This window comes from Tamandua tetradactyla, chromosome 11, assembly GCF_023851605.1.
Source record: "Tamandua tetradactyla isolate mTamTet1 chromosome 11, mTamTet1.pri, whole genome shotgun sequence".
In the NCBI taxonomy this organism is placed as follows: domain Eukaryota; kingdom Metazoa; phylum Chordata; class Mammalia; order Pilosa; family Myrmecophagidae; genus Tamandua; species Tamandua tetradactyla.
This window is the reverse complement of record NC_135337.1, coordinates 968,747-995,814: the sequence shown is the minus strand read 5'-3', so window position 1 is coordinate 995,814 and position 27,068 is coordinate 968,747. Positions and strand designations below refer to the sequence as shown.

The 27,068-nt window shown below is 48.1% G+C and overlaps 1 protein-coding gene and 1 long non-coding RNA gene across 2 annotated transcripts in view; one reads left to right on the top strand and one right to left on the bottom strand.

Annotated features, from left to right (window-relative positions):
- The first annotated feature begins 2,966 nt into the window (after positions 1-2,966).
- The window catches only part of PHGDH (phosphoglycerate dehydrogenase), a 37,149-nt gene continuing 13,047 nt past the window's right edge, over positions 2,967-27,068 (top strand). Inside the window, exons 1-5 of the mRNA XM_077119725.1 lie at positions 2,967-3,269; positions 14,563-14,714; positions 16,318-16,383; positions 19,954-20,008; positions 20,109-20,207. Of these exons, the coding sequence (XP_076975840.1) occupies positions 3,132-3,269; positions 14,563-14,714; positions 16,318-16,383; positions 19,954-20,008; positions 20,109-20,207 (510 nt within the window). The 5' untranslated portion in view covers positions 2,967-3,131. The remainder of the gene's footprint in view (positions 3,270-14,562; positions 14,715-16,317; positions 16,384-19,953; positions 20,009-20,108; positions 20,208-27,068) is intronic.
- On the bottom strand, positions 18,905-19,820 carry LOC143649778 (uncharacterized). Its single transcript, XR_013159171.1, has 3 exons — positions 19,668-19,820; positions 19,452-19,534; positions 18,905-19,027 (listed from the first exon to the last, which is right to left on the bottom strand). It is a non-coding gene; the product is annotated as an uncharacterized LOC143649778 (long non-coding RNA).

Genomic DNA, 27,068 nt, shown 5'->3' with positions numbered 1-27,068 from the left:
TGTGTTTGTCTTGTTCTAAGCTTTGTTTCCAGAATCCTCAGCACTGCCTGGCACATAACAGGATCTCAAAATACAAGTACTGATTGAATGCAATGAATGAACGATGAGTACCAGGCACTATAATACACTACACTTATTTGCATGCTTTGTCTCATTTAGTCTTAACAGCGAACTTCCGAAGTAAGCACTATCCTATTGTTAGTCCCATATTATACAGAAGGAAGCTCAGTCTTAGAGAGGCTATGTAATTTGTCTACGGTTACATTCCGGATTCGAGAATCTGGAATTAAAATTCAGACGTTTCTGTTTTGAGGCTGACAATCGTCTGCCTCTCAAAATGTCTGCTTTCTTACTGAAAATGCGAGTTTTAGAGATCACTGCCGGGCTCCATGTAGAAAAGGGGGTTCCTACTTCTCCTCCTCTCCCTATTACCCTTATCTTCACAGCTACAGGCAGAGCAGCTGAACAACTATGTCAGGTGCAGCGAGGTAGGGCCTGCTGCGGTGGGCAAGAGCCAAGAAGGGGAGGGATTGGGGACGAACAAACGACCTTTAGCTCAGGCGGGCTAATCACAAGAGTCTCTCTCTTCCCAGGGCGTTGGGGGGTAGGTCTGGGGGCCAGGGGAGGAGAAAGGAGTGAAAGTCTGGGGAGGACGGCTGAGCCATTTTTCCCAATACATCCAAGAGGGACAAAGTATTTGTTTTATGGATGCAGGCAGTAATGTAGGGAGGAGAAAATCTCCCCTGCTCTAATCCTGGAGGATAAGAGAAAAACATTCACCTTGCATTAGATGTTCCAGGCTGGTTGGGGGTGGAGCGGAGTGGGGGATTTATTATCTTCATTAGCAGTATCAGTATACAAGAAGTGTAAGTATGCATAATTGCTCAGCTCAGCCAGCACATGTAATCATTTCACTTCTTAAAAAAGTCACTCAGAGCCTGTGAACTGCCTTTAGCATTTCAACTCCTCAGGTAAGCAGGACCTGGCCCCTGACAGTCTTATCTCCTGCTCCCAGCCAGAGGAAAAGTCGCCATGAACCTCCGGCAATTCTTCCCATCTCTGGATGGTTGTAAATGTCATTCTTTCTTCTCTGTCTTCTGGCTCTTCCCATCCAGCTGCCTATTCAAGACGAGGCACTTGACCATGAGCTCGCTTTTTTTTTCATCCCCTGGAATTTGCTGGGTACGGGTCAGCTCAAAGGCAGCTTTGCTTGGAACTCCCTGGTGTCCTCAGGCTGTGCTGGGTGTTTTTCCTCCTCCCTCCCAAAGCCCTTCAGCACATCAATTTTAGATGTTAAATGTTGGTTTTCTCTCATTTTATGGAAAGAGTCTGTGTTTCATGTATCATCCTATCTCCAGTCTCAAACTACAATGCCTGGCATATAGTAGGTGGTCAAAAACTAACTTTCTTTGGGGGTGGAGGGGCATGGGCAGGCACCAGGAATCGAACTGGGTCTCCGCCTAAAGATCAGTTTTTGAATGAAACTCTCCTGAGCCTGTTACTAGGCACTGACCGAGTGGGAACATATTTAAAGCTATGTCTGATCTTAAGGAAATGAGAGTGGGAGGGGACAAGACAATGTACAAATGCATATTATACAAGGCACTGGGAGATAAGGAAGACAGTGCCTAGGAATTTAAAAAAAGGGAGGGACCATTTCTGATTTTTTATAGTAAAAATTATGACCCCTCCCCCTCTCCTTTCAATGTGGAAATTGTTTGACTCTTGTCTGTTAACTCTTCGCTTAATAGGTTCAGAAGCGCCTCTCACTGAACAACTTAAGTTCGTTTTAAAAGTAGGTGGGGCATAGATAATAGAGGGTCTCTGTGTGCAGGGTTGTTAGATAGTAGTAAAGAGGTTTGACTTGGTGGAAAGGGGTGGGATTGTACTTTAAGAGACAGCAGGGTTTAGATTCTGCACTGAAATGGGCATAGGGGATTCTGTAGGCATGAAAGAAAGTTACCCTGGAGGGAAGAGCTCCTAGGGCTGTTGGGCAGTTCCGGAGAAAACGAGAAAAGGAGAGAATACACTGGAGTGCTAGAAAGTGTGAACAACAAAATTTCTCAACAAATCAACAGGATAGACAAAATACTTTCCCACGGGGAGCATTTGGTCTAAAATCTGATATGGAACCCATTATCTAGGAATTATCCGTGCAAAAATGCTAACTCCATAGGATTAATACTGCAGTTTTATAGCATAAGGGTCTTGAAGTTCAGTTTTGTGAATGGTATAGAACAAGGGCACGCAATTGCTAACTACACTGTCTATAGAGCTGAATTCAAATCAAGCTGCTGAGCCTTCCTGATTCTGCTTGGTCCTGGGCAACCTTAAAAAAAAACCCCAAGAACACTGTGGTTGTGGGGTTTAAACAAAGTCCTAGGAAGTGCCGCCTTGGTCAGTACATAAACGAGGCCAGGCTGACATCTCATTTTCCTTTCCCTCTTTTTCATAATCAGAGGGGTAAGTGGAGGAAGAAGAGAAAATAAAAGGTGAACCAAAAATTCTGATTTAAAGTCCTTGATGTCTTTTAAACTCATAATTCTCACTGTACCGTTCATTTGAAATTAGAAACTTGCTGATCTGAGAGGTCTCAGGAACAGTTCCGCATTACTTTTTTACTGTGTAACCTGCCGTGAATGCGTGCTTGGTGCCCTTCGGTATTAAGCTGCCCAAGAAAAGGGGCTTCGTCTTTCTGACACTCCAGCCTCCTCCTGGACTCAGCACAGAACCTTGCCCACGATAAGTCTGCGCATACGCGCGCAGGAATTCATGAACGAGTCCTAAAGGGGGAAGAAGTAAAGTTCTTCTCTCAGGATCAGAACGAGGCTATAAATAAGGGTAAATTGTGTTTTGGGAAGAGCTTCGAGCGCGGCCGAGAAATCCGCGGTGGGAGAACAATGCAGCAGGCGGGTTGCTGGGAGGCTCCGAGCAGCGGGCGGGAGGCGGAGTCAGGGCGAGTTTGAACATTTCCGCCCAATCAAAAGGAGATGGTAGGAGCAGAAAGGGGATAAAGGGGCCCCGGGAGCCCGAGCAGCTTTTCGAGCGGCGCCGGCCCCCAGGTGGAGCGGTGTTTCTGGGTTTGAGGTCCCGCGCGCAGGGAGCAGCGGCTTCCGAGATCAGCCCCAGCCATGGCCTTTGCAAACGTACGGAAGGTGCTCATCAGCGACAGCCTGGATCCCTGCTGCCGGAAGATCCTGCAGGAGGGGGGGCTGCTGGTGGTGGAGAAGCAGAACCTGAGCCAGGAGGAGCTGATAGCCGAGCTGCAGGTCAGGCGGGTGGCAGAAAGGCGCGCGCTCCGGGCACCCTCCGCCGAGGACCGGCGGTAGCGCCCCCCCCCCACCATCCTCACCCCCGCCCCAGGGTCCCTTACCACCACCCCTCGCCCCGACTCAGTCAGTCGGGGGCCTCCAGAGGCTGGCCGGCGGCGGGCGGCGGGATGCAAACTTGTGCAGTTTTCAGCAGCGCGTCCCACGTGCGCGCCTCCCGCAGCAACGAGAAGCGCTGGCCCCGGATACCCGCGCGCCGCCTCCTCCCCCACCCCCCCGCCCGGGCCCCGACGCGCTCCCCCCGGGATCGGGGCTTGGCTCGCCCCACGGAAGCCCAGAACTTTCGCTGGGCGGCCCGGGGAGCGCTGGCGGCGCCCCAGCCTGACGCGTGGCTGCCGTGGGAGCTCCGCAGGGAAGGCGGCCTCGCTGGAGCAGCAAACGCTGCACCCGCCTTTCGTCTGATGCAAGACTGCGGCCGGCTTTCACCGCCCCCTCGGCCGCCCCAGGACGCCCAGAGGAAAGGGGGGGCGCCCACGAGGCGGTCCGGGCCACGGGGACTCCTCCTGACCCCCCCACCTCGCTGGCGGTCGGGACCCGCCGTGCCCGACTTGGAATGTGACCCCACACGCCCCCAGGCATGGATTTTTTTCTCCGAGCAACTCTTTCTCGGCAACTTATCTTCTTTTTGTTGTGATGCCTAATTAGCTTTATCTTCAAATCTTTATCTCCCTTGTTTGAAAAGCTCCTGCGAGATTGGGCGGCCTTGGCCCAATTTAGGGCATTTGTTTTGCGAACGTTTGCACCGCAGTTCCTGCGCCTCTTTCCGCTGCCCCGCACCCCGTGCCCTCCCGGGTATTCCCCTCCTGCTGCCTACCAGCTTCCGCACTCGTGCACCCCCTCTGCCATCCTTTCCTCCCAGGACCCCTTCAAAGAAACCGCCGAGGTAACAGCTGATGCTTTCTTTGCCTTCCAACCGCGTGGTCCTCCAAATTGCCTGTGCCCTTCCTGCTTGCTCTGGCACCTGCTGCTGTGTTGCCCCCTGGAATGCCCCTGCCCCCAGCCTATGGGGCTGCATCAGGTATCCAACTCCAGGCCTGGATCCGCAGTAAGATTCTGACGGGTCCCTTTCTACAAACAGCGCGCTGTTAGGGAGCGCCGCTACCCCTTGTGACACAATGGACATTGCACTTAAAGGCTACATGAGGCGGTACAGCAGCCTAGCCTTGGCCTGCTTGGAAAGTAGAGAAGCGGGTGACCATCGTGGGCTGGCGTGGCAGGCAGTGGCTCCAGGACTGAGCCTTGCTGTGGGTAGCCTCCAGCTTTCTGATGGAAGTTTGAAATCTTATACTTCCAGGGGAGGGATGGGGGGCAGGGAGGACAGAATTGAACACAAGATTGGGTGGTCTCACTGTAGTTGGGGGGTAGTCCATGGGGTGAGTCCTGGAAATCTGGAGCCAAAACTTGCAGAATGGTTTAAAAGCCTTACAGACTCTTGGCAGGAGGGGGCTGGGAGTGGGTTGTTGCCTGCAGTGACTTCTGGGCACTAGTGTGCCCTTTGGGAGAGCAGCTTTCATGTGTACCTTTGAGAGCATTTGGTTAAACTTCTCTTAGTCCACTGAAGGGCCCTTATTTCCACATTATGCTTTGCTCTGCGTGGAGAGGCATCTGGGATACTGCCTCCTGCCCCTCCTTGTTGGCATTGTTTTTTTTGAATACTGAAGGAATCATTAGCACTATTGCTAGGACTGGGATTGGTGCCAGTTCTCACTCGTTTGTATTCTGGGTAGGCAGTTTGCTCATTCTGTGCTCCGTGTTTAGGAAATATAATCATTCCTCCAGAATGGCGCTTTTCAAGCTTCAGCAAGCCACAGCTCATTAATGGATTCTGACCAGCGTTTGAAGAATGCTAGTAAGGCAGAGTGTTGTTTTATGAAATTTATTTCCATTATATGTGAGTATAAAAATGCAGCTTACAAAATGGATGTCTTACTGTGGGTCTCAGTTGAAAAATTTGGAAAACACTGATTTAGTATCTTGTTTGAAACACAACAAAGTAGACTGCTTACCCCGTTTCTATCAGTAGGTGCTGCATCTTAAATAAACCTATTATTTAGGAAAACATGTTTAAAATAATCTCATTATATTTCAGTAGCTTTTAAGCTTTGACCATGACCCGCCATGAGAAATTCATCCTACATCATAACGCAGTACAAACATACATATAGATTCTCAGATATATTTATATACGCACACCCACACACTAAAGTTCCCTGAAATAATGTTTATCCTTACTACATGCGATATTTTCTTCTGCTTCATTAAATAGCAAAGCTGGATAAAATCCACTTAATTAATCACAGGTGATGCATTTAACTTTTTGAAGCACATTGTTAACTTTATCTTAGAATTTCAGGAAAGATGAAGGTAGTAAATTTCCATGCAAGAATCCATCTTTTGAAAGGCACTTTTAAATGGCACGTTCCCAGCCTGCACTAACGTTTACTTTACAAAAGGTAAATCCGCAGCAGTTAATCAGGATCACACGTGTGCAAAATAGGACATGCCTGCGTTCTCCACAGCTGGCAAGCACGGCCAAGAGAGTTTCACTGACTTCCTCTATGATTTAATAGAATCAGTGGCCCGAGCCAGGGTTAGAATTACCCCAGGTCTAAGCCTGCCCTCCTTGGGGAAGGGAGCATGTGAGAACTTGAGGAGCAGGAATGGGTTTCTTCTACTGCTGAGTCTGCATAGTTTAGGAACCACCCCAATCTGCGGAACAGCGGCTTGCTGTTTTCCGATTAAAGGCAGCTGAGGGGAGGGGGAGCTCAGCCTCATGGAGGGAGCTCCGTCCCAGCCACAGCATTCATGCGTGGAAGCTCACTCATAGAAACGGTCACGAAAAATGCAGTGTCCGGCCGTGTATTTTGTTCAGAGAGTGTTGAGGAGTAGAGGGTCTTGGGACGCTGGAAAAGAAAGTTGGAATCATAGCAAACTTCACATCGGGTGTGGGCATTTGCAAAGGATCAGCTTTTGTCTGAGTGAAGGAGTGGGGATGGCAGCCTGGAGCTGCCAGGGTGGGTTTGAAGGATCAGAGGGAGCTATTGAGCACAGAGACACTCAAATATTATGTGTTGAGTGTATGACTGGATAGAGGGTTTTAACAGGTTTTTGAGAGGCCTTGAAAGCCAGGTAGTCCTGATCAGGGTGGGCTGTGCAGTTCTAGTGTGGGCCAGGGATGGTGAGTGGGTGTCTCCAAAGCCAGGCTGCTCAGAACAGGCAAGTGCTGAACCGACACTGTGATGTTTGCTGGCTTCAGCCAGTCTTTGCTGTGGACAGCAGATTCCCAAGCTTTGAAGTAGGCTTGGCCCAGCTCTTAGGGTCCAGCCGGGGAATGATTGGGAAAGTAGGGCATCCGGGCAATCCTGGACTGGAGATGTGGGCCCCAGAAACTAAACAGGAGCGAGGCTCAGTGATAAGATGACAACTCTGCATGGCCCCTGGCCTGTGCTTTCTTCTCGTCAGCTGATCTATGGCCCTTTGTCCTGGGCTGACCCTTCAAAGGAGATTTTATTTCTTCAGCATGTACCATTCATCCAAGGTGCCACTGCTGGTTGTAAAGAAATGCACGTTAAAAAATGTGCTACGTACTGCTAAATTGCCCAGCCGAAAGGTTGTGCAATTTACACTATTTCCCTGTGCTCAGCAACAGTGAATCAGTTTTCTTTCTGCCAGTATAATGTTTGATAATGTCACATTCAAAAGTTTACACTTCTTTGATATGTATGTTGTCTTTTTTATGTTGAGTCTTTTTATAAATTATTAGCCTCTTTGTAGTTCCGTGAATCGTTTGTTTATATATTTACATATTTTATTGAATTCTTTTAAAAAGATTGGTTTAGAAAGTCTTGATATTTTTCAAATAGAAATCCTTGTTCTGTTATGTTACAAGGACTTTTCTCCCTATATCAAGCCTGTCACTTCCCTTGTTACAGTATCTTTTCCTCTATAGAAGCTTAAGTTTTGAATGTTAACCAAATTTGTCAAACTTTTGTGGTTTCTGGGATTTGTCTATTGCTTATGAAAGGCTTATGATCCAAGATCATAAAAATATCCCCCTGTATTCAAATACTGATTTTTTTTAACTTTTTTTTATTGTATAACATAATACAAAGCAAAGAAGGAAAAAAGCAGTAGTTTTCAAAGCACTTGTCAAGAAGTAGTTACAGGACAGATCCCAGAGTTTGTCATGGGCTACATACCATCATCTCAGATTTTTCCTTCTAGCTGCTCCAGAACATTAGAGGCTAGAAGGAATGTATATTTTTTTACCATCATTTTTTTTTCCTTTTTGTGAAAAATAACATATATACAAAAAAGTAATAAATTTCAAAGCACAGCACAACAGTTAGTTGTAGTACAGATTTCAGAGTTTGACATGGGTTGCAATTCCACAATTTTAGATTTTTACTCCTAGCTGCTCTAAGATACTGGATACTAAAAAAAATCAACATAATGATTCATCAATCATACTTGTTTATTAAACTTTACCTTCTCTGTATAACTTCACCATCACTTTTGATCTTTCTCCCACTCTTTACGGGTATTTGGACTATGGCCATTCTAACTTTTTCATGGTGGAAGGGTCTGTCACTAATCTGGGGTAGGGAGATGGAACTATCTGATGTTCTGGAGAGGCTGGGCCCTCTAGTTTCAGGACTTATCTGGACAGGGACCTATCTGGAGATAGTAGGTTTCTAGAAAGTTACTCTAGTGCCTGAAACCCTTGTGGAATTTTTTTTTTCCTTGTGGGATCTTGCATATTGCCCTAGGTGTTCTTTAGGATTGGCTGGAATGGTCCTGGTTGGGGTTGGCAGGTTATGACAGGTAGCAAGGTCTACCTGAAACTTGGGTAAGAGAAACCGCCAGAGTAGCCTCTCGACTCTATTTGAACTCTCTCTGCCACTGATACTTTATTAGCTACACTTTTTTGGTCAGGACGGGATTGTTGATCCCACAGTGCCCGGGCTGGACTCATTCCTGGCAGTCCTCTCCCACGCCGCCAGGGAGACTTTCAGTGCTGATATTTTTAAATATCTAATGCTGATATTTTTAAATCCATGTGGACTTTAAAACTCTGAAGTAAAACAGGGGCCTTATGTTGGTGGATTTTCAGGCATGGGGCGTGTTCTAATTATTTGGGGCAAGAGGGTGGGGAGGCTTTCCACAGGCCTGTCAAATCACTGGATTAAATTTGTCAGTGGAGAAGTTTTGTTGAGTGTCAACCGGGTGCCAGCCTGTACCCCAGAGACAACTTTTGCTATTCCATTTCCAGAGGCATCTGTGCTCTCGAGTGTTTCTGCTCTCCCCAAACAGGCAGACCCCAGAAAGTAAGGGGTTCCATTAGATGCCAGACGCCTGCTTGGAGAAGCAATTTGGTGGCATTAGTCTCTTTAAACTGTATTTGGGAGATGGTTGAGTGCTAGGACTTTGGTGCTAATTTGGATTCAATTCCATCTTCTGCCACATTCTAGCTTGTGACTTCAGAAGTTGCCTAGATTCTTTGTTTCCTTGTCTGTAACCTGGGGATAATAATATCTGTCTTTTAGAATTGCTGTGAAGCACAGTGTCTAGCACAAAGTAATTGCTTAAAAATCAGTAACTATTTTGCTCATAAATCCCTCCAAGGTTTCTGACTGTGGCCTTGGCTCTGGCCTTAGCTTTTTTTTTTTTTTTAGACTTTTTAAAATTTAGAAATAATTTTAAACTTACAATACCATTGCAAAAATAATACAAAATCCATACAGTTCTGATGTACCCCTCACCCCAAAACCTAGATCCACCAGCTTTTAACATTTGCCACATATGCTGTGTCATTCGCTACCATTCTATTCATCTCTCTTCCATCCATCTATTGGAGGTCTATTTACCAATGTATTTTCTAAATCTTTGAGAGTAGGTTCTACATACCATACTCTTTGAACACTGAATACTTCCATGTCTGTTTCCAAAGAACAAGGACATTCACTTTCATAAGCCACCTCAAGAATAGCTACCAAGTTCAAGAAATTTAACATTGAACTTACATTATATATTCTAATTTTTTCATATGACCCAATAATGCCTTTTTTGGTAATTTTCTCTTACCGTTATAAGATCCATTCCAGGATCATGTATTGCCATTTAATTGTCTTGTCTTTCTCCCTCTCTCCTGACTGTGGAACTGTAAATACAACATAAAATTTCCCATCTCAGCCACTCCCAGGCAGACCGTTCGGTGGGATCAGTCATGTGCAACGTTGTGCTACCCTCACCAGCTTCCATTACCAGAAACTTCCCATCACCTCAAACAGAAGCCCTGCACCCTTTATGCATTAAGTCCTCATTCCCCGACCCCTTCCCACCCTGCCTGGCCCCTGGTAACCTTCACTTCACTTTCTGCCTATGAATTTGCATGTTCTAGCTATTTCATGTAAGTAGAATATAGCAATATCTGTCCATTTGTGTCTGACTTACAGCGCTCTATAAGATGTCTTAAGGCTCGACCATGTTACATGTATCAGAACTTCATTCCTTTTTAGGGCTGCATAATATTCCGTTGTGTGTCTATACCACGTTTTGTTTATCTATTTGTCTGAACACTTGAGCTGCTTCCATCTACTGCAAATAATGCTGCTGTGAACACTGGTGTACAAACACGTTTGAGTTCCTGATTTCAGTTTTGGGGGGTATATACCTAGAAGTGGGGTTCTCAGGTTACATGGTAGTTCATGTTTAACTTTCCGAGGAACTTAAAGTGTTTTCCAAAGCAACTACCATTTTGCGTCTCCACCAGCAATATGCTCAAGTCCCTATTTCTTCACGTCCTTGCCAGCGCTGGACACTTTCCGTTTTTAAAAACTGACAGCCATTCTAGTGGGAATGAGGCAGTATCTCATTGTGGTTTTGATTTGCATTTTCCTGAAGACTAATGATATTGAACAGCTTTATGTGTGCTTTTTTTGGTCATTTGCATATCTTTGGAGAACTATTCAAGTGCTTTGCCCATTTTTAATTGGGTTGTTTTGTTTTTGTTGTTGTTAAGTTATAACAGTTTGCGTATTCTGAACATTAAGCATTTATCAGATATATGACTTCCAAATGTTTTCTCCCGTTTTATATAATGTCCTTTGGTACTCAAAAGTTTTAAATTTTGATGAAATCCTGTTCATATATTTTTGCTTTTGTTTCTTGTGCTTTTGGTATAAAAGCTAAGAATTCATTCTCTGATTAAATGCCCCCATGTTTTCTAGGTGTTCTTAAGTTTTAGCTCTTATGTTTAGGTAGTTGATCTGTTTTGAGTGAATTTTGCAAATTGGTGTGAGGTAGGGGTTCACTTTCATTCTTTCGCATGTGAGTACCCAGTTTTCTCAGCCTCATTTGTGGAAGAGCGAATGCTTCCCCTGTTGAGTGGATTTAGCACTGTTGTCAAAAATCGATCTGTTCTATAAACACTTGTTGAAGTGTGCTTTGAAAATTATTTGCTTTTTTCTTCTTTTGCTTTGTATATATTATACAATAAAAAAGGTTTTAAAAAACAACTAAAAGATCAGTTAGCTATAGTTTGGATCTGCTTTTGAATTCTCAATTATATTTCATTGGTCTATATGACTTGGTCTGGTGCCAGTACCCAATTTTGCTTACTGTAGATTTTTAATAAATTTTTAAAAATTTTTTATTATTATTATTTTTATTACATGGCAGGCTCCAGTAAACAAACCTGGGTCTCTGGCACAGCAGGCAAGAATTCTGCCACTGAACCACCAGTGCACCACCCAGGTTTGTAATAAATCTTGAAATCAGGAGATGTGAGTCCTCCAAATTTGTCCTTAATTTTCAAGGTGGTTTTGGCTGTAGGGTCCCTTGCTCTTCCATATGTATTTGATGATTAGCTTTTCCATTTCTGTGCAGAAGGCTGTTGAAATTTTGATTGGGATTATGGTAAATCTGTAAATTGCTCAAGTAATATTGTTATCTTTAGGTATTTTAATGCATGGGCACAGACTATCTTTTCATTTGTTTATGTACTGTTCATTTCATTCAGCAATGTTTCATAGTTTTCTGCCTAGAATTCCTTTATATCTTTGGTTAAATTTGTAGATACTTTATTCTTTTAGTTGCTGTTGAAAATGAAATTGTTTTTTGGTTTCCTTTTCAAATTGTTTATTGCTCCTCTATAGAAACACCACTGATTCTTGTGTATTGATTTTGTAGTTAACCACATTGCTGATTCATTTATTAGCTCCAGTAGCATTCGTGTGGGGTTTTTTGGATTTTCTTTATGTAGGATTGTGTCATCTGTGAATAGGGAGGATCTTATTTGGATCCCTTTTATTTCTTTTTTCTTGCCTAATTGCTGTGGACAGAACTTCCAGGGCAATGTTGAATGACAGTGGTGGGGACAGCGGAAATCCTTGTGTTGTCCCTGATCCTAGAGGGAAAACTTTTCATCTTTCACCAGGAAGGACGATGGTGAGGTTTCCGTACATGCATTTTATCAGGCTGTTCCTAGCTTCCTAAATGTTGTTTTCCAGAAGAGGTGCTGGATTTTGTCAAATGCCTCTTCTCCATCGATTGCGGTGATTGTGTTTCCCCCTCTTTTCTGTCAGTGTGGTGCATTACATTGACTTTTATGTGTTGAACCGGCCTTACTATACCTGGGGTAAACACCACCTGATCGTGCTCTATAATTCTTTCCACATGCTGTTAGAGTCCATTTGCTAGTGTCTTGTTGAGGATTTTTGTATCTATATTCATAAGAGATTTTGTCTATAATTTTCTTTTTTATGGAATTTATGTGGCTTTGGTATAAGGGTAATTTGGGCTTTGTAGAATGGGTTAGGGAGTATTACCTCCTTTTCAGTTTTTTAGAAGAGTTTGAGCAAGATCAGTGTTAATTTTTCTTTGAATGTGTGGTAAAATTCCCCTGTTAAGCCATCTGGTTCTGGGTTTTTCTTGTAGGGAGATTTTTGATTATAGAATCAATCTCCTTACTAATTATTGGTTTGTTGAGTTCTTCTGTTTCTTCTTGAGTCACTGTTGATAGTTTGTGTTTCATTTAGGTTATCTAATTTTTGGTGTATCAGTGTTCACAATTTCATCTTATATTCCTTTATTTCTATGGGGTTGGTAGTAATTTACCCCATTCGTTTCTGATTTTAGTTAATTGCATCCTTTCTTTTTTCTTTGTCCATTTAGCTAAAGGTTCATCAGTTTTATTGATTTTTTTTTTTTTTTTTTTTGAAGAAACAACTTTTGCTTTCATTTATACTCTGTTCTTTTTTCTGGTCTGTTTCATTTACCTCTGCTCTAATTTTTCTAAATTTCTATTGTTTATGTTGATAGAGTCTAGTATAATACCAGATCCATACATATAAGCACCCAATCAATGGAAGAAAAGAAAAGTTGGAGGGAATAGGTGGCCTTAGCTTTTGGGGGGTTTTAGTTTCTAGCCTGTGAAACAGGGTTAGATCAGGTGTTCATGACATTCCTTTGAATGTTTCTGAAGTTTTGTTTCTGAACTGCCGACCTCAGAGGGCTTAGAGTGTCCATGAGGGGTCCTGTATCTAGGTCTCTGCAGTGACGCCTGGTTCCCAACCAGTGAGGACAGATGAAACCTGCTTCTAGACACCTCCTGAGAGATAATACCGCAATGTCTCTTGAACAATCATTCCAGGGTTAGAAACTCTCAAGACCTAAATATTCTGTAGTACAGCATACACTTCATTCCTCTTCTCCTCTCATTGGAGAAAAATAGTTCTCGCTTTCTTAGTGGTGGACACTCTCTACTTCTAATCCTATCTGTGCAAAATTGTCCCTAGGCTCCAGGCTTGCACAATAAACATAGCGTGAGCCCTCCTAGGAGCCTGTCTCCATCTCAGAATCCTTGTGATGGGAGGGGAGAGAGAAGGTTCTTAAGGGATCTGGCTGAGAGCGCCACTGGGATGGTGAGGAGAGACGCTCACAGGTACCTTATCAGACCTGGGACGGGTAACCTGTGGGACCGTCTGCTCCAACCTGCTTATTTTACAGATGGACACAGAGGTGTAAAGAGTGACCAGACTTGCCACCGTGACCCAACTTGTCATCGTCAGACCTGCAGACTAGAAGCCTAGCCTCCTGATTCCCAGCTTGGGGCTTTTGCTGAGACCCTTGTAGCTTCCTCACCAAGCTGGGGGTGGGGGTGGAGGAGGGGTTTGGGGCAGAGCATGCACTTGCTTTACCTGCCGCATATCTTTACGATTTTTACTTTGGTGTTTGGGTAAGAATATCCTTGTTCCACGAAAACACCACAGGATTTTGGATGAGCCTGAGGAAACCTGTCCTGGTGTAAAGCATAGCCCATGACTGTGATAGTCTTAAATTTTACGTATGCATGTTTTTAGTTGAATATTGCCTGGGCTCCGAACAGCCATACCCCCATTTAATTGTTCTCCCTCACCACCCCTCTCTTTGGTCTCTAGTTTAGGAGGTATTTTTCTCTTAATAGTTGTGTCCCTTGTTCACTTCATTTATTCAATCAGCCAGTCAGCATTTGTTGAGTGCTTTCCATGTGCCAGGCATACAGTCCTACAAATAATGGGCTCCCGTCCCTGCCCTCGGTAGCACAGTGTTGCCTATTGGGCAGGACCATCTATTGCACCGGCTGCTGTCCCTGTCCTTTCTGGTATCCTCCTCACACACTTGAGGAGGAGCCTGAAGCTCAAATGTGTAGCTTGGAAGGGATGGAGCTTGGGTTTGAACCCCAGCTTGACTGGTGAAGTCTGTGAGACATGTATACAAAAAACATGGCCTTCCTTCCTTCCTTGAAGATAGCCAAACTCAGCCACATCTGGGAACTCCTGCCTTGGTCAAAGCAGCATGCAGGTGTTACGGGGTTTTCAGGGATGAAGAGGAACTCTTCATCATCACGGGTTGGCTGCTCTTCTGCTGGTTCTGGGCACTCCCTGAGCTGCAGACCCTGGGGGAGCTGCCTCAGGACAGCTGGCCCAGCAGTAGGCGTTGTGGGCCAGTGTGCCAGGCAAAGCTCTTGGCATTTTAGAGTCACGGTGTCCTCACCTCTAAATGAAGGTCCACTTGGATCCCAGTCTGCATGTCCCTGCAACCTGTAGTGAGAATGGCAGAGGCGTCTCAGCACAGGTGACGGCACTGACTCTCCACGGGCCTGGGAACGAGCCGCGTGCTCAGGAGTAAGCCTGAGGTGTAAGAGGTCTCTGAGACCCACCTTGGGGACCAGGTGTTTCTCCTCCTGCCTCAGGACTGCGAAGGCCTTATCGTCCGCTCTGCGACCAAAGTGACTGCTGATGTCATCAACGCGGCCAAGAAGCTGCAGGTGGTGGGCCGGGCTGGCACCGGTGTGGACAACGTGGACCTGGAGGCTGCCACCAGGAAGGGGGTCCTGGTCATGAAGTGAGTTGTGGCGACTGAGGGGTTGGCGCGGAGGAGGAGACGCTGCAGAGAAAGCCTTGGCAGAGTCCAAAGGGCTGCCAGGGGCCACCCGGTCTGGGCCCTGCATTCAGACAGGTGGTCAGTGCTTAGTGGGTCCCAGATTTGGTGCCGTTGACTTTCTCTTTGGTTCTCAAAGCCTTTCCCAAGCCCAGCCCTGGTGCAGCGTTTGCACCCCTGCAGCCTGGTTTGGGAGTCGGGAAGTGCGGCAGGAGATGTATCTGCATTCCCTACTGCCGCTTTGCCCTCCTCTCTCGCCCCTCATGGTACCGTTGTGGTCAGGTTCCTGTCAGCTTCAGGTTGCGCTGCCTTGCTTGGGCGCACACCCATTGCTTGTACTGTGACTCTACATTTTTCCTCTTCTCACTTCCCTGCATCCTTCTGCTAAGCCCTCACTTACCTCTTTCACCACTCTAAGACCAAGAGGAAAAGGGTCCCATTTAGAGCTGTTTTTGCAGAAACCCAGGAGCAGAGATCATGGCAGCATGTCAGTGCTGGAGGGCACGCATTTCCAGCTCCCCTTTGGCATCCTGTGCCACAGATTTCTTTGCCCTCAAGCTTTGTCTTTTCCCTTGGGGACCTCCTTGCCCTCAAGGTCTCTCCCTTCCCCTTCCCCCCAAAACCCTTGTTGGGTGGGGGCTAACTGACCAGTCACTGAACTGAGGTCTGTAACCGGCGGTGTAAATGTAAACCATGACCCGTCCTCGGACACAGAGGCAGCCAGCCTTGGAGCCTGCCCCTCTCCCCACCTCTCCATATAGCCTGTTTGCTGGGAAAGGGAAGCCAGGTCATCCAAAACAGATTCTGAGAATCCTTTTATGTCCCCACCAGGACCTCTGGACTTTGTTTCTCCTTGTAACCTTCATTTTCAGGGAAAAAAGGATGGGTGAACATGTGTGGTGCATTTTTGAGAAAAGAAAAGTCGTTCTGCCCCCTTCCAGTTTCCTTTCTGTAAAACAGGTGGAGTCAGCATTGTCGTGTGTGTGTTGGGGTGTGAGGGGGCAAATCAATGACGCTTCTCTTAGTTCGAAACTTATTGAGTGATAAGAGTAGCGAGATCAAAATAGCAAGTATCAGCTTTATTACGAATGAAAGTGAGGCTAGGCAGCCCAGTGTAGGTGTGGGGGTGATTAGTGCCCACCAGTCGAGGCAGTAGGACTGATGGCATGGCACAGTCACTTCCTGTGGGCAGGTAGATCCTGAAATGGGAAGAGAGAGAGAGAAGGACTCACCACACGGATCTCCAAATCTTGTGTAACCCTCCTGTGCTTTGGGGGGAAGGGAGTTTGGGGAGGGAGCGACCAGACGTGCTTCTCTAATGGAAGTGCCTCCACATGGACACGTGCAGCCAGGGAAAAACGGGTTTCTTTCCAGCCCTGGAATTTAGGGCAGGAGGTTATCAGGGGATCCAGGCCAGTGGCACAGAGTTGGGAGTTTGTCCTTAGAACCGAGAAACTCATGTTGCAGGAGCGACACCGCAGCGGGCATGCGAGGCTTTCTCGTGGCCCCGGAGTGGGAGTGCTGGGTCGGGCCCACTGACGTGTCCCCTCTTCTCTTGGCTCTCTAGCACCCCCAATGGGAACAGCCTCAGTGCTGCGGAGCTCACCTGTGGGATGATCATGTGCCTGGCCAGGTAAGTCCGTGACTTCGCAGCAGAGCCCGTCTCTCTGATGTGTCCATTATGGTGACTTTCCAAGCAAGCAGATCCAGAGACACTTAGGAACGCGTCAGCTTGGCGAGGCTCAGGCTGCTGAGAACCTTCAAGGTTGTCAGTCCTCTCCGGAGCACTCATTACACCGGTTCCCCCAGCGCACAGAGGTCAGGTGGGCATCTCAGGTTCCTAGTGATTGCACGTGCGGACGGGGAGGGTTACGGCTGCTATTGATTAACCCAGGACCAGGCTCTTCGAGAAGGTATTGGGTTCAGTGTCATGATCTGTGCCCTCCCTCCCTCATCGTCCGTGCTCCACTCCTATCCGAAGTTCTCCAGCCATAGGAGCAGTTGCCCCTCCTCCAGCCTCCAGCCTTGCAGATGATGGGCTGGGTACCTTGCTGATTCCCCCGGCCTGAGGACTCACTTTCGGTACTGCCCTCAGGAATCTGGATTGTAGCAGAATGGACTGAAACACCGCTCTGGGAACCCCGGGCCTGGCAGTGGACGGGAACCCAAGGGAACGCAGACAGTCAGGTCTTTTGCTCTTTCTGCAGGAGTTCTGGGTGGTGAGGGGCTGATTGGATGCTGCGACACTGTGCGGCTGCTAAGGAAAGGGCACGGCCTGGGAGCCCAGAGTGGACAGGAGGCTTGCTGGGTCAAGTTGTGACCGTTTGGCAGAAATGGTGGTAGTGAATACTCATTGAAAACGGGCCATTTAGGCACTTCTTGGTCAAGGGCAAGGACAAGGGTGAGGAGCCAACGGACAGATCAGGCAGCTGTTCTGAGTCCCTCAAAGGGGACCCAAGTAGCCTGGATCTCTACTTAGGTCTGGAACAACTTGAATCCAAGAAATTATTCATTTTTTTCTCCTCTTAAGGTGTATTTTCCCTCCTGCAGGGGGCAGGACCCGGGGAAGTTAATCTTTTCTTCAATTGCCCAAGATTTCTCCCTGAGATCTCAAGCCCTGCTTAGCGCAATCTGATATTCACTGATAATTGGGGAAAAGGAGGGGACAGTTTCCACGAAGGAAGGAACCTGGCCTGGAGGAGGGTCCTGGGTTAGCTGCCTGGAGCCCCCAGACTCTGGACTGAGTGTATTTCCCCTTGGAGAAGTGTAAAGACCTGGTACCTGGTTTCACTTCGGTTATTAAATTCAGAGATTTTTTTTCCCTTTTAAATGGTGGTCATGGATCGCAGTGCAGCTTTCTATCTAGTTAATTCCCTCACTCTGATCTAGAGGTGGAAGGAAAGGCTGTGAGCTGGGAATAATTTCCCTCCTTGGCCAGGACCAGCTGTATTTAAAGGGGTAGGCTTAAGTGGTGTGATTTAAAAGAAGCTCCCCGTTCCCAGCCACCCATCCATCACTTCTATCATCAAAGGTGCATGAAAACTAGAAATAAGTACCTTATTTAAGAAGGAGTTATCAGCCTCTTGTTAGCTTAATCAGATTGCTTTAATCGCTGAGAGGCAAGAGGAGGAGGTGAGTGCCTTGCATTTTAGGGCACTGGGCAGTAAGAGGGGAGAACAGCCCAGAATGGACCTCATAGTAAGGGCTTTGAGGATAAATGCCATGAGTTTCTGGGGGGCTGAGACTCTAGAAGGCAGGAGAAGCTCAGTGATACAGAAAGAAGGGAGAATGCAGCAAATGGGAATTTCACCTTTTGCCTGGCTTACCCTCTCTTCCACCTCATGTAAGTCAGGCCAGCGATCAGTTAACTCCTGAGTCCCCTTGCCCATGTCCATGGCCCTCAGACTAGCCTGGTGAAGACCCCAAATTGTTGAAACCTGGAGAGGCTCCATGGGTAGACCCCTAGAGGGAAGGAGGGAGGGTTTGAGGAGTTCTTGTCTCTGTGTCATCGCACATGCATTTCCTAACCAGTGCCACGGAGTCAGGTGGATATAGGATGGATGTGAGAAAGACCTGAGAGGAGGCAGGCGGGACACTCACCAGGACAAAGGCATTTTATCCAGCGAGCTTTCCTGAAAGGGCAAACCTCCCCAAAGCCTGTGGCTGTCCCTCATCCCATTCCTGAAATGAGGTTCCTCTCCCGAGGCTGATGGGCCAGACACGTGAGATGGAGCCTCCCCATGAGATGCGTTCCTTAGGGTTTGCTGAGTTTACCATGAAATCACAAGGCTGTGTGTGATAGAGGAGCACAGATTCCACCCCGAGCCTTGCCCTCAGGTAGAAATCTAGGTCTCTGCCCTGGTAATGTGATAATTGGGCGATGCAAACAATGCTTTTTATAAGTAAGGGAAGCTACAAGACAAGAACAGAAGCTTTCTCTGTGCACCCACACATGCCCCTGCACACTCACACACCACTCTGAATGTGTGGGCTTCAGGAAAGCCTGCGTTTACACTAGGAGGCTGAGTGTGAGTGGGTGTCTCCCCTGATGATGACCCTGTCCAGCTACTCCCAGTTGAGCGAGGCTGCAGCAGGTGTTGCTTCCAGGGTGTCCCCTCGTGCACTTGCATTAAATGAGCTAATGTGTGTGTGAACATTTCTTACGGGATTTGTAAAGTAGAGCAGGTACTTGTTGTTCTTGGGGCTGTGAGGGTGGCTCAGTGGTAGACTTCTTGCCTGCCAAGCGGGAGGCCCGGGTTCGGTTCCTTGTCCATGCGCTTCCCAAAAAACAGACAAACAAAATTCAACAAATGGTGCTGCAATCACAGAATACTCACATGGAAAAAGAATGAAATGTGACCCACCGTCCAGCCTACCCCCCAAAAAAAGTTGTTGTTGTCTGTCTCTTCCTTCTTTGTCTCCAGAGAAGCCTCGGTGACCACTTGTGTGCCGCATGACGTAGTTTATTCTTTGACCTCTAACTTTGCCCCAGCTGCCACTTCTGTCCCCTCCAGAGAACATGGAGACTGAGACCTTCGTGTTTGCCAGTAGGACGAGGGAGACTCTGAAGTGTGTGTGGGTTTTGTGGTTTAGCGGTGGGCGGGAGGATGGTGTGGGCGTGTTAGAAGTGACAGGATAAGCAGGCAGGGAGAATGGAAGTGTCGGGGCTGTGGCAGCCTCACATCCCCACGCTGGACTAACCTGAGACCCTTGAGGTTTAAAGTATACTCAGGACAGAATAAACAAGCAGGTGTCCCCTTGATGTAGTAGCAGGTGTTGAGGCTCTGGATAAAATAAGAAGAAAATAATCCCTTGAATTTCTGGAGCACTTACTGTCATTAAAGTTCCTTGACATCCCATTCAGCTGTCCCTCACACGCTCTGGAGGATTGGCTATTGCTTAGAGGGCAAAACTCACCCAAAGCCATTGATTGATACGTCAGTGGCTGATGTGGAATTGGAACCTCCTCCAAAGCTGGAATCAGCAACCTCAGGGTTCCTAAGTCGTTGCCTGCTAGAGGTTCCTGTACTCGTTGGTGGACGTAAGCCCTAGACCCAGACTGAGCTTGGTTCCTCGGGGAATGACTGTCAGAGGCAGCAGCTGTGCGCCATCACATTGTTACATCAGAGGCGGTGATGGAATCCTGCTTACTGGGCTTCCCAGGTGTCGGGTGGGCTGCCTGAACCTGTGTCTGTCCTTGCAGGCAGATCCCCCAGGCGGCAGCTTCCATGAAGGAGGGCAAGTGGGACCGAAAGAAGGTGAGCAGCTGGCCTTGTCCCAGCCTACTCAGACCAACTGTCCAGCACCCACCCTTGGTCCCGACTTCAGCTTCTTTGTCTTTTGCCTGTCTCGTTGCAGTTCATGGGGACAGAGCTAAATGGAAAGACCCTGGGAATTCTTGGCCTGGGCAGAATTGGGAGAGAGGTGGCCACCCGGATGCAGTCCTTTGGGATGCAGGTAAGGCGTGACCCGCCCCTTTGATGTGGGGCTTCCTGCAGCCATTTTGGAAGACGCAGCCTGATTTTGAAGGCACTGATGGCTTTGTCCAAGGAGGGGACAAAGACCCTCAGATCCCCCAACTAAACGAATGATAAAGCCAGGGAGGGAGCTGCCTGCTGATCTGAACACATGAGGTCCAAATCTAGGTATGCCTGGTGGAGCTCCTCCAGCTCTGGGGTGAGCATGTAGCCCCGTGCTCCAGTAGAGCAGAGAGGGTTCTTGTTTCTTGCCTTTGCTTCCTCACTTGCAGAAGTCTCCTCGTTCAGATGGGTCTGGTCTTCCGTGACAGTTCAGAAAACAGGAGCAGATATTCAGCCCTATACCAGAGCAGTTGTCCATGCACCTCCATTACCAAAAAAGACTTAAGGGTGTTTGCACGTACCTGATGTGATTGTAGCCCCTGGTGGCTGGAAGTCTACGTAAAGTTTCAAAAATCAGCCGTGACCCTCACTTTCCCCAGGGCACTGCCTTTGCTTGCTCTGGCTGTTCGTTAGGTTTCTAGGTGAGGGAGGACCTGTGTTCAACAGTAGCTCAGCCCTTGAGACCAATCCAGGAGACCTGCAAAGAAGAGGTCAACAGCCCAGAGAGAGAGGACATGGAGAAGTGCCAAGTTAAGCCAGAGAGGTGGAGGCAGACGGGGTGCTAACGGACATCTCCAGGTTCACTGTGACTGAGGAGGGATCTGTAGGGACTCGGTTCAAGGGTGAGCCACGGTGGCGCAGTGGCAGAGTTCTCACCTTCCATGCCAGAGACCTGGGTTCGACTCCCAGAGCCTGCCCATGCCAAAAAATTCTATATATATAGGGACTAGGGTCAAACCGCAGCTGGGGAGGCTTCAGTTAAACATGAAGGAATACATAGTTTTGACAATCAGGTCATTTAAGGTCTAGAAAAATTCTTAGAAGAGCTCCTACGGAATCTTCCCTTGCTCCCTTGCTCCCTCCTGCCTTCATAAAGTTAGAAAGGACCATGTAGATTATCGTTCATTTTATACTGATGCCAGGAGATAGGGGGTATCCCAGCCCTCCACACTGGACAGCTCCCGCTCCTTCCTGAGCCCACTCCCCACCCGGTGGGCGTTACCTAGACCGCTTTCCCAAGCCTCAGCATTGGAAGGACAGGCTCAGTTTCCTAGTGACCAGTGAGTGGGGTCCCGGAGAGGTGGGTCTGGTCCAGCAGGACCGTGAAAGCGACCAAAAGCTGTGCTCCCTGTGCAGGGGTGGTGGGACGTCATTAGCCACAAGCCCTATTTTCTCCATCTCCATCCTCTTCTAAAGAATCAAGGTAAAGACTCGGCTTATGGAAAATTCTTATCTTCTAAAAACAGGGGTTAAGGTTAAAACTAAGAGCACACCTGGCCGAGCAGGGGAGCGGCTCCTTGGTGCTGCCGACACTGACTTTGGGACAGGTTGCCTCATCCTGCAGCCAGTCCGGTACTTCCAGTGTGGTCCCCACGGTGCCACAGCGCAGGCGTCTCTGGCTCACGGACAAGGGCACTTTGGCAGAGACTTAAACCAGACACAAAGCCCCACCTCATTTCCTGAATAATTGAAATAATCAATAAGCTGTCCACCCAGCTGCCAGTACACGGCTCCTCCACCTGCCTGCTTCCGAGAGGCACCGAGGCACGTAGGGTCTTGAGCATCCACGGCTGGAAGTGACTGATGTCCCTTCAGGCATCCGCTTGATTCCAGGAGGCGTCAGCGCCTGCTCATGATCTCAGCGGTGTTTTGACTCCCAGCGTGGCTGTGAGGGTGGCGGTGCATGTTTGTGCTCCAGCCATAGCTGCTGTGTTTTGGGGTTTCTTCTGTACAGATGGCTCTCTCTCTCAGGCTGTTCTAGGCTGTCTTTCTTCTGGAGTCAACTCTTTGTAAACCCTTGGAACCTGGTGGGGATGCCCCAGCCTCACCTCCATCTCTCGGAGCTGCCTGCATCTGGTCATGCCAGGGTGGCCCCATCACGTCCTGTTCAGCCGCTCACTTCATAGTCATGCTCCCTAACACACTTCTGGGTCCAGAGGAGTTTTATCCAAGGTAGAGAGATCATAATCCGCACCATGCCAACCTCCGTTGATATTGGAGCAATTGTGGAGGGCAAGATTTTCCAAGGGGAAAGGAAGATTCCTGAACCGCTTGTGGAAAGAGACGGTTTATAAGTATCTAGAAAGGAAAAGGAAACCATGATCGGTGTTTATTAAACACAAGTTGTTTCAGTCTAGCTTTGTTCTCTTCTCGGAGTCCATTTAAAGTTGGTGGATCATAGAAGTCCTTAGATGTCACATATTTGGACTGCTTAAAATTATATTTTAATGGCATGTGTAATAAGTAATCATTATCATCACTCTCATGAATAGATAAGGGTCCCCTTCGTTATCACCCCAATCCTTAGCCACATCAGGGGTACGTGAGTTGTGTGGGTGCCGTCCCAGCCCTCTTCTGTGCATTTCACACACGTATGTGCCTACAGAGAAGAGAACATTGTGTGTATGTTGTTAAGTGTGCATTTAGAATTAGTGGATTTATCTTTTTTAAACCGATGTGTGGAATTCCAGCGTACGGATCAACTGTTTTTTACTTAGCCATCCCCCAACGATAGAGGTTTAGATTGTTTGCATATGTGGACTTGAGCAAGATATGATCAAGTCTCCCACCACACCCTTGGGACTAAGATGAAGACTGCACACACGCACACACACGCACACACATGGAGACTGAGCTTGATTCTAGGGTGGCTGAGATTTGGTAACTTGTTGAAGGATGGATCTTTCTCAGTTTCAAGGGAGATTGCTCAGGATGGTGCAGGGCTCTGGCGGGTGCACCGTTGTCACCACCAGCCTAGAGAACGTGCCGTTTGTGGATGACAGGGCTCAGGGAGAGGGGCTAACCCTTAAAGGGCGCGAATTGGGTCCTAGAAAACACAGGAAGCTGCAATGGTTAGGCACTCCTCAGGAATATATTTCACTGCCTGTGGGTCCAAAGAGCAACTACACAAGTAGTAGATGGAAAGACATTTGCAAAAATTCCGGGTGAGGAGGGTGTTCTCGTTTATTAGCTGCCAGAATGCAATATACCAGAACTGGAATGGCTTTTTAAAAGGGGTATTTAGTAAGTTTCTAGTTTACAGTTCTAAGGCTGAGAAAATGTCCCAATTAAAGCAAGTCTATAGAAATGTCCAATCTAAGGCATCTAGGGAAAGATACCTTGCTTCAAGAAGTCTGATGAAGTTTCTCTCTCAAGTGGAAAGGCACATGGCGAATACAGTCAGGGTTTCTCTCTCATCTGGAAGGGCGCATGGCAAACACAGCCTCATCTGTTAGCTTCCTCCCCAGCTCTCCATGATGTGTTTTTTTCTTCATCTCCAAAAGTCGCTGGCTGGTGGACTCTCTGCTTTGTGGTTCTGTGGCGTTCTGCTCTCAGAGTCTCATGGCTTTCTCTCCTGTCATTCTCTAGCTTTTTCCAAAGTGCTCCTTCTGAAGGGTTCAGATGAAGCCAGTCAAGACCCACCTACCAAGTTTAATACACACACCGATAGAGCCCCATCTCCAAGCAGTCAAGCTAATTAAAGTTTCCAACATACAGTTCTGAATAGGGATTAGAAGAAACCATTGCTCCCACAAGGTTGGTTGAGGGGGCTCATGCCTACCTCCTAAAAAGAGGTGAAGGCACTAGGTCATTGAGCCCAGTTAAGACTTGGGAGCCTTTGGTGGTGGGAGGACAGAGGAGATGATGAGGGGGCTCATGCCTACCTCCTAAAAAAGGGTGACAGCACTGGGTCATTGAGGCCAATTCAGACTTGGGAGCCTTTGGTGGTAGCTTAGGGCCATCCCAATGAAGGGCCATGCAGCCCACTCAGTGTGTGGCTCCCCTGAGAACTGGAGCTGGGAAAATCAATGGGTATGAACTGGAGGGTACAGAGCTACACAGACAGAGCTGGCCCTAAATGGACTGGGTGGTTTCAGGAGAGAGTGAGTCCCCCATCATGGCAGGTATACAAGAGGCCCTAGATAACTCCTTGGCTAGTACCTGAAGGGAGGATGGGAGCATTGGCTAAGAGGTTGAAAGCTGATGTCCTTTAAAGCCCTCACATCCCTGCGAATCCATCATGCCATGGCTACCAGCTGTTTTATATGTGAAATGGTCCTTAGCAGTGAGTTCACTGCAATCATAGGGGATAGTCTGAAATTACTAAAGACTGTATAAATAAATCTATAATTATCCTTTAATTATATAATTATATATAAGTGAATTGTGTAAGATAGTAAAAATGAAGACATTAATAATGTAAAGTCTGAAATTATTGCTGTTGGTTATAGCGACTTGGCGGAACAACCTAAGTAAATACATGGAGTGGACTGGGAGGCAGCCTCTGAGAACCTTGTCTTGTGGATGAGGCGTAGGCGACTGTTTGCGTGGTTCTGGTTGAGCTGGCCCAGGCGGAAGTGCAAAGCATTTGAAGAGTATTTTTAGCATCCCTTTCTCTGGTGCCTACGGTCGTATCCTGAGCCCTGGACCCAGCACTCAGGCTGTTCATTGATAGTTAGGCTGCTAACATCCGACAGTTCCGGGGTATTATGGTTTCACAGCTAAGCCCTTTTATTGCAGGGAGGGACTAAAGTCCTGCCCAAATGTTGGGGATGGTCCATCCTCTGTCTCTTTTTCCTTCGTGTGTATCAGCCACATAGGAAAGGGGGTTCTAGACCTTAGTCTCCGGAGGAGCTTAGGCAGGGAGTGCCCCAGGCCCTTGGGGGTGTGTGTGTTGGGACCGGTGAAGGAGAGCTCCCGTCTCCCACCACTCTATCCACCCAGCACTGGAAGGCGCCTTGGCCCGCCACCCTGGTGCAGTTGCTGGCATGCTCAGAGCCACATGCCCAGGGTTTCTGCATAATTCTGGCATCCTGTGGAAAGCCGGGTGGTCTTCTAAGTGACAGCAGTCTTCTGCTCGATTCTATCCCTCCCATGTGAAGTTTCTTCTCAGTAGTGTTGCCAGACTACAGGTGACAACTTTGTGAACTCAAATCCATTTTTGCTGGCTTCCTCCCTAGAATGCAGTGCTGAACCTGGAACTTTCTTATCAAGGTTTTCCATGAGCAAGCAGGCCAGCTTCTCTTAACTGTTTCTTTGTGGACAGTGGTGTGATAAATCTGACGTCAGCACAAAGGGATGGACATTGAACCCCAGACACCCAGTTGTTACCCACTCTTTCAGGTCCGGCTAACGTCTGCTGAGGTCTCCTGTGTATCAAATACTAGGCCCCTGGGGGGTCAGTGTTATCCCTGCCCTACGGGTGAGGAAACTGAGACCCTGGGAGGGGGTCAGTGTTATCCCTGCCCTACCGGTGAGGAAACTGAGACCCTGGGAGGGGGTCAGTGTTATCCCTGCCCTGCCGGTGAGGAAACTGAGACCCTGGGAGGTTCTGTGACGTGCTCGAAGTAGGAACTAGTGAGTGGTGGAATCGGACACCGGCTCCCGACTTCCAGTCTGCTCTTTGCCCTGTACCACTGATACTGAGCCGCGGTGGACAGTCCCTGCACCCTGTCACTGTACTTGGGAGTTAAAAGGACGACAGCTCTTCAGAACAGGCAGCCCCTAGCTCGATTTGGTGTCTGGGATTCTTACTGCCTTAGAGCAGAGTTTTTAAAACTTTTCCAGAGCCCCAGATCTGGAAAGGTGCCTCAGGGACGAGGGTGGGAGTGGAGATGGGAGATGGGGGTCAGCAAGCAGTAGAGGAGGGCTCCGGACCTTTACCCCTGCAGCTTTGAGTTTGTCTGTTTTCAAATGGATTCTGTTTAAGATCCCATTGGGAAAAAACAGTTCCATTGCTTCAAAACCAAATTGGAAGATACTGAACTTTGGGCTTTTTGACTGTGAGGCAGAGAGAAGGGGTAACCCCTGGGGTTCCTCATTGGAGTTACTCTAACTCCAAAGCCTCCCTGCCCTCCTCCAGCCGCTGCAGAACCACAGGGCCCTTGGGGCAGGAATGTCCAGCCTCCCGGGGCCGCCCTGTGACACTAGCTAGGAGATGTCCACGGAGAATTGCCTTAAAATCAAGCCAGGATTCCTCTTTTATACCAATATCAGGAGTTCTTTGGCTTGGGGCTGCGACTGAGAGGAGAGGGGAGAATCCACTCAGGCCTCTCCTCAAGTCTCTGTAAAAGGTCTCCTTACGGTGGTGAGTGCATGCATGGACGCGCTCTCATTCCTGCGTATTCCGACACGTTGGGGCCCTGGCAGGTACCTGGCCCTTTGTGTCCTTGGCCCGATGTCACCCTTTCCCCAGCCCCCGATGTCTCGACTGGTGTAGGAACCTCAGCCCCTAGCTGAGCTCCGCCCCCGTCTGCCCTGGTTACCTCAAGTGAGAAATGAGAACAGGGATTTTCTCAGCCAGTTTCATTCCCTATAGTTGTCTACAGATGAATGAGAGACAGTCTCTGAAAGGAAGCAGCGGAGTCAGTCCTTGGCGGCCTCTGTGGAACGTACTTATCTCCTGCTCCTCCCGTCCCTGTCCCCTTGAGCCCGAGACACCAGCTAGCAGGGGCTTTGGGCCAGGCTTGGCCTGCAGGGACCCTCCCTCCTGCCAGGCCCAAGTCCCGTTTCTTGGCTTCTGAGAGCTGAGCAGGAGAAAGAGTGCCGTGAACTCAGGCTTGACTGATCTCTGCGGGTGTCCCCTTTCCCTCCCCACTCCACATGCAGAATGAGGATTAGCAGTGAATGGAGCAGTTGTTCCAGCCGCTGCAGAGCCTGCAGACAGAGTCTGTGGTGAGGAGGGCAGAAATCCCACCTTCTCCCCAGCAGTAGGGGAGAGTGGGAAATGAGTGGGTTT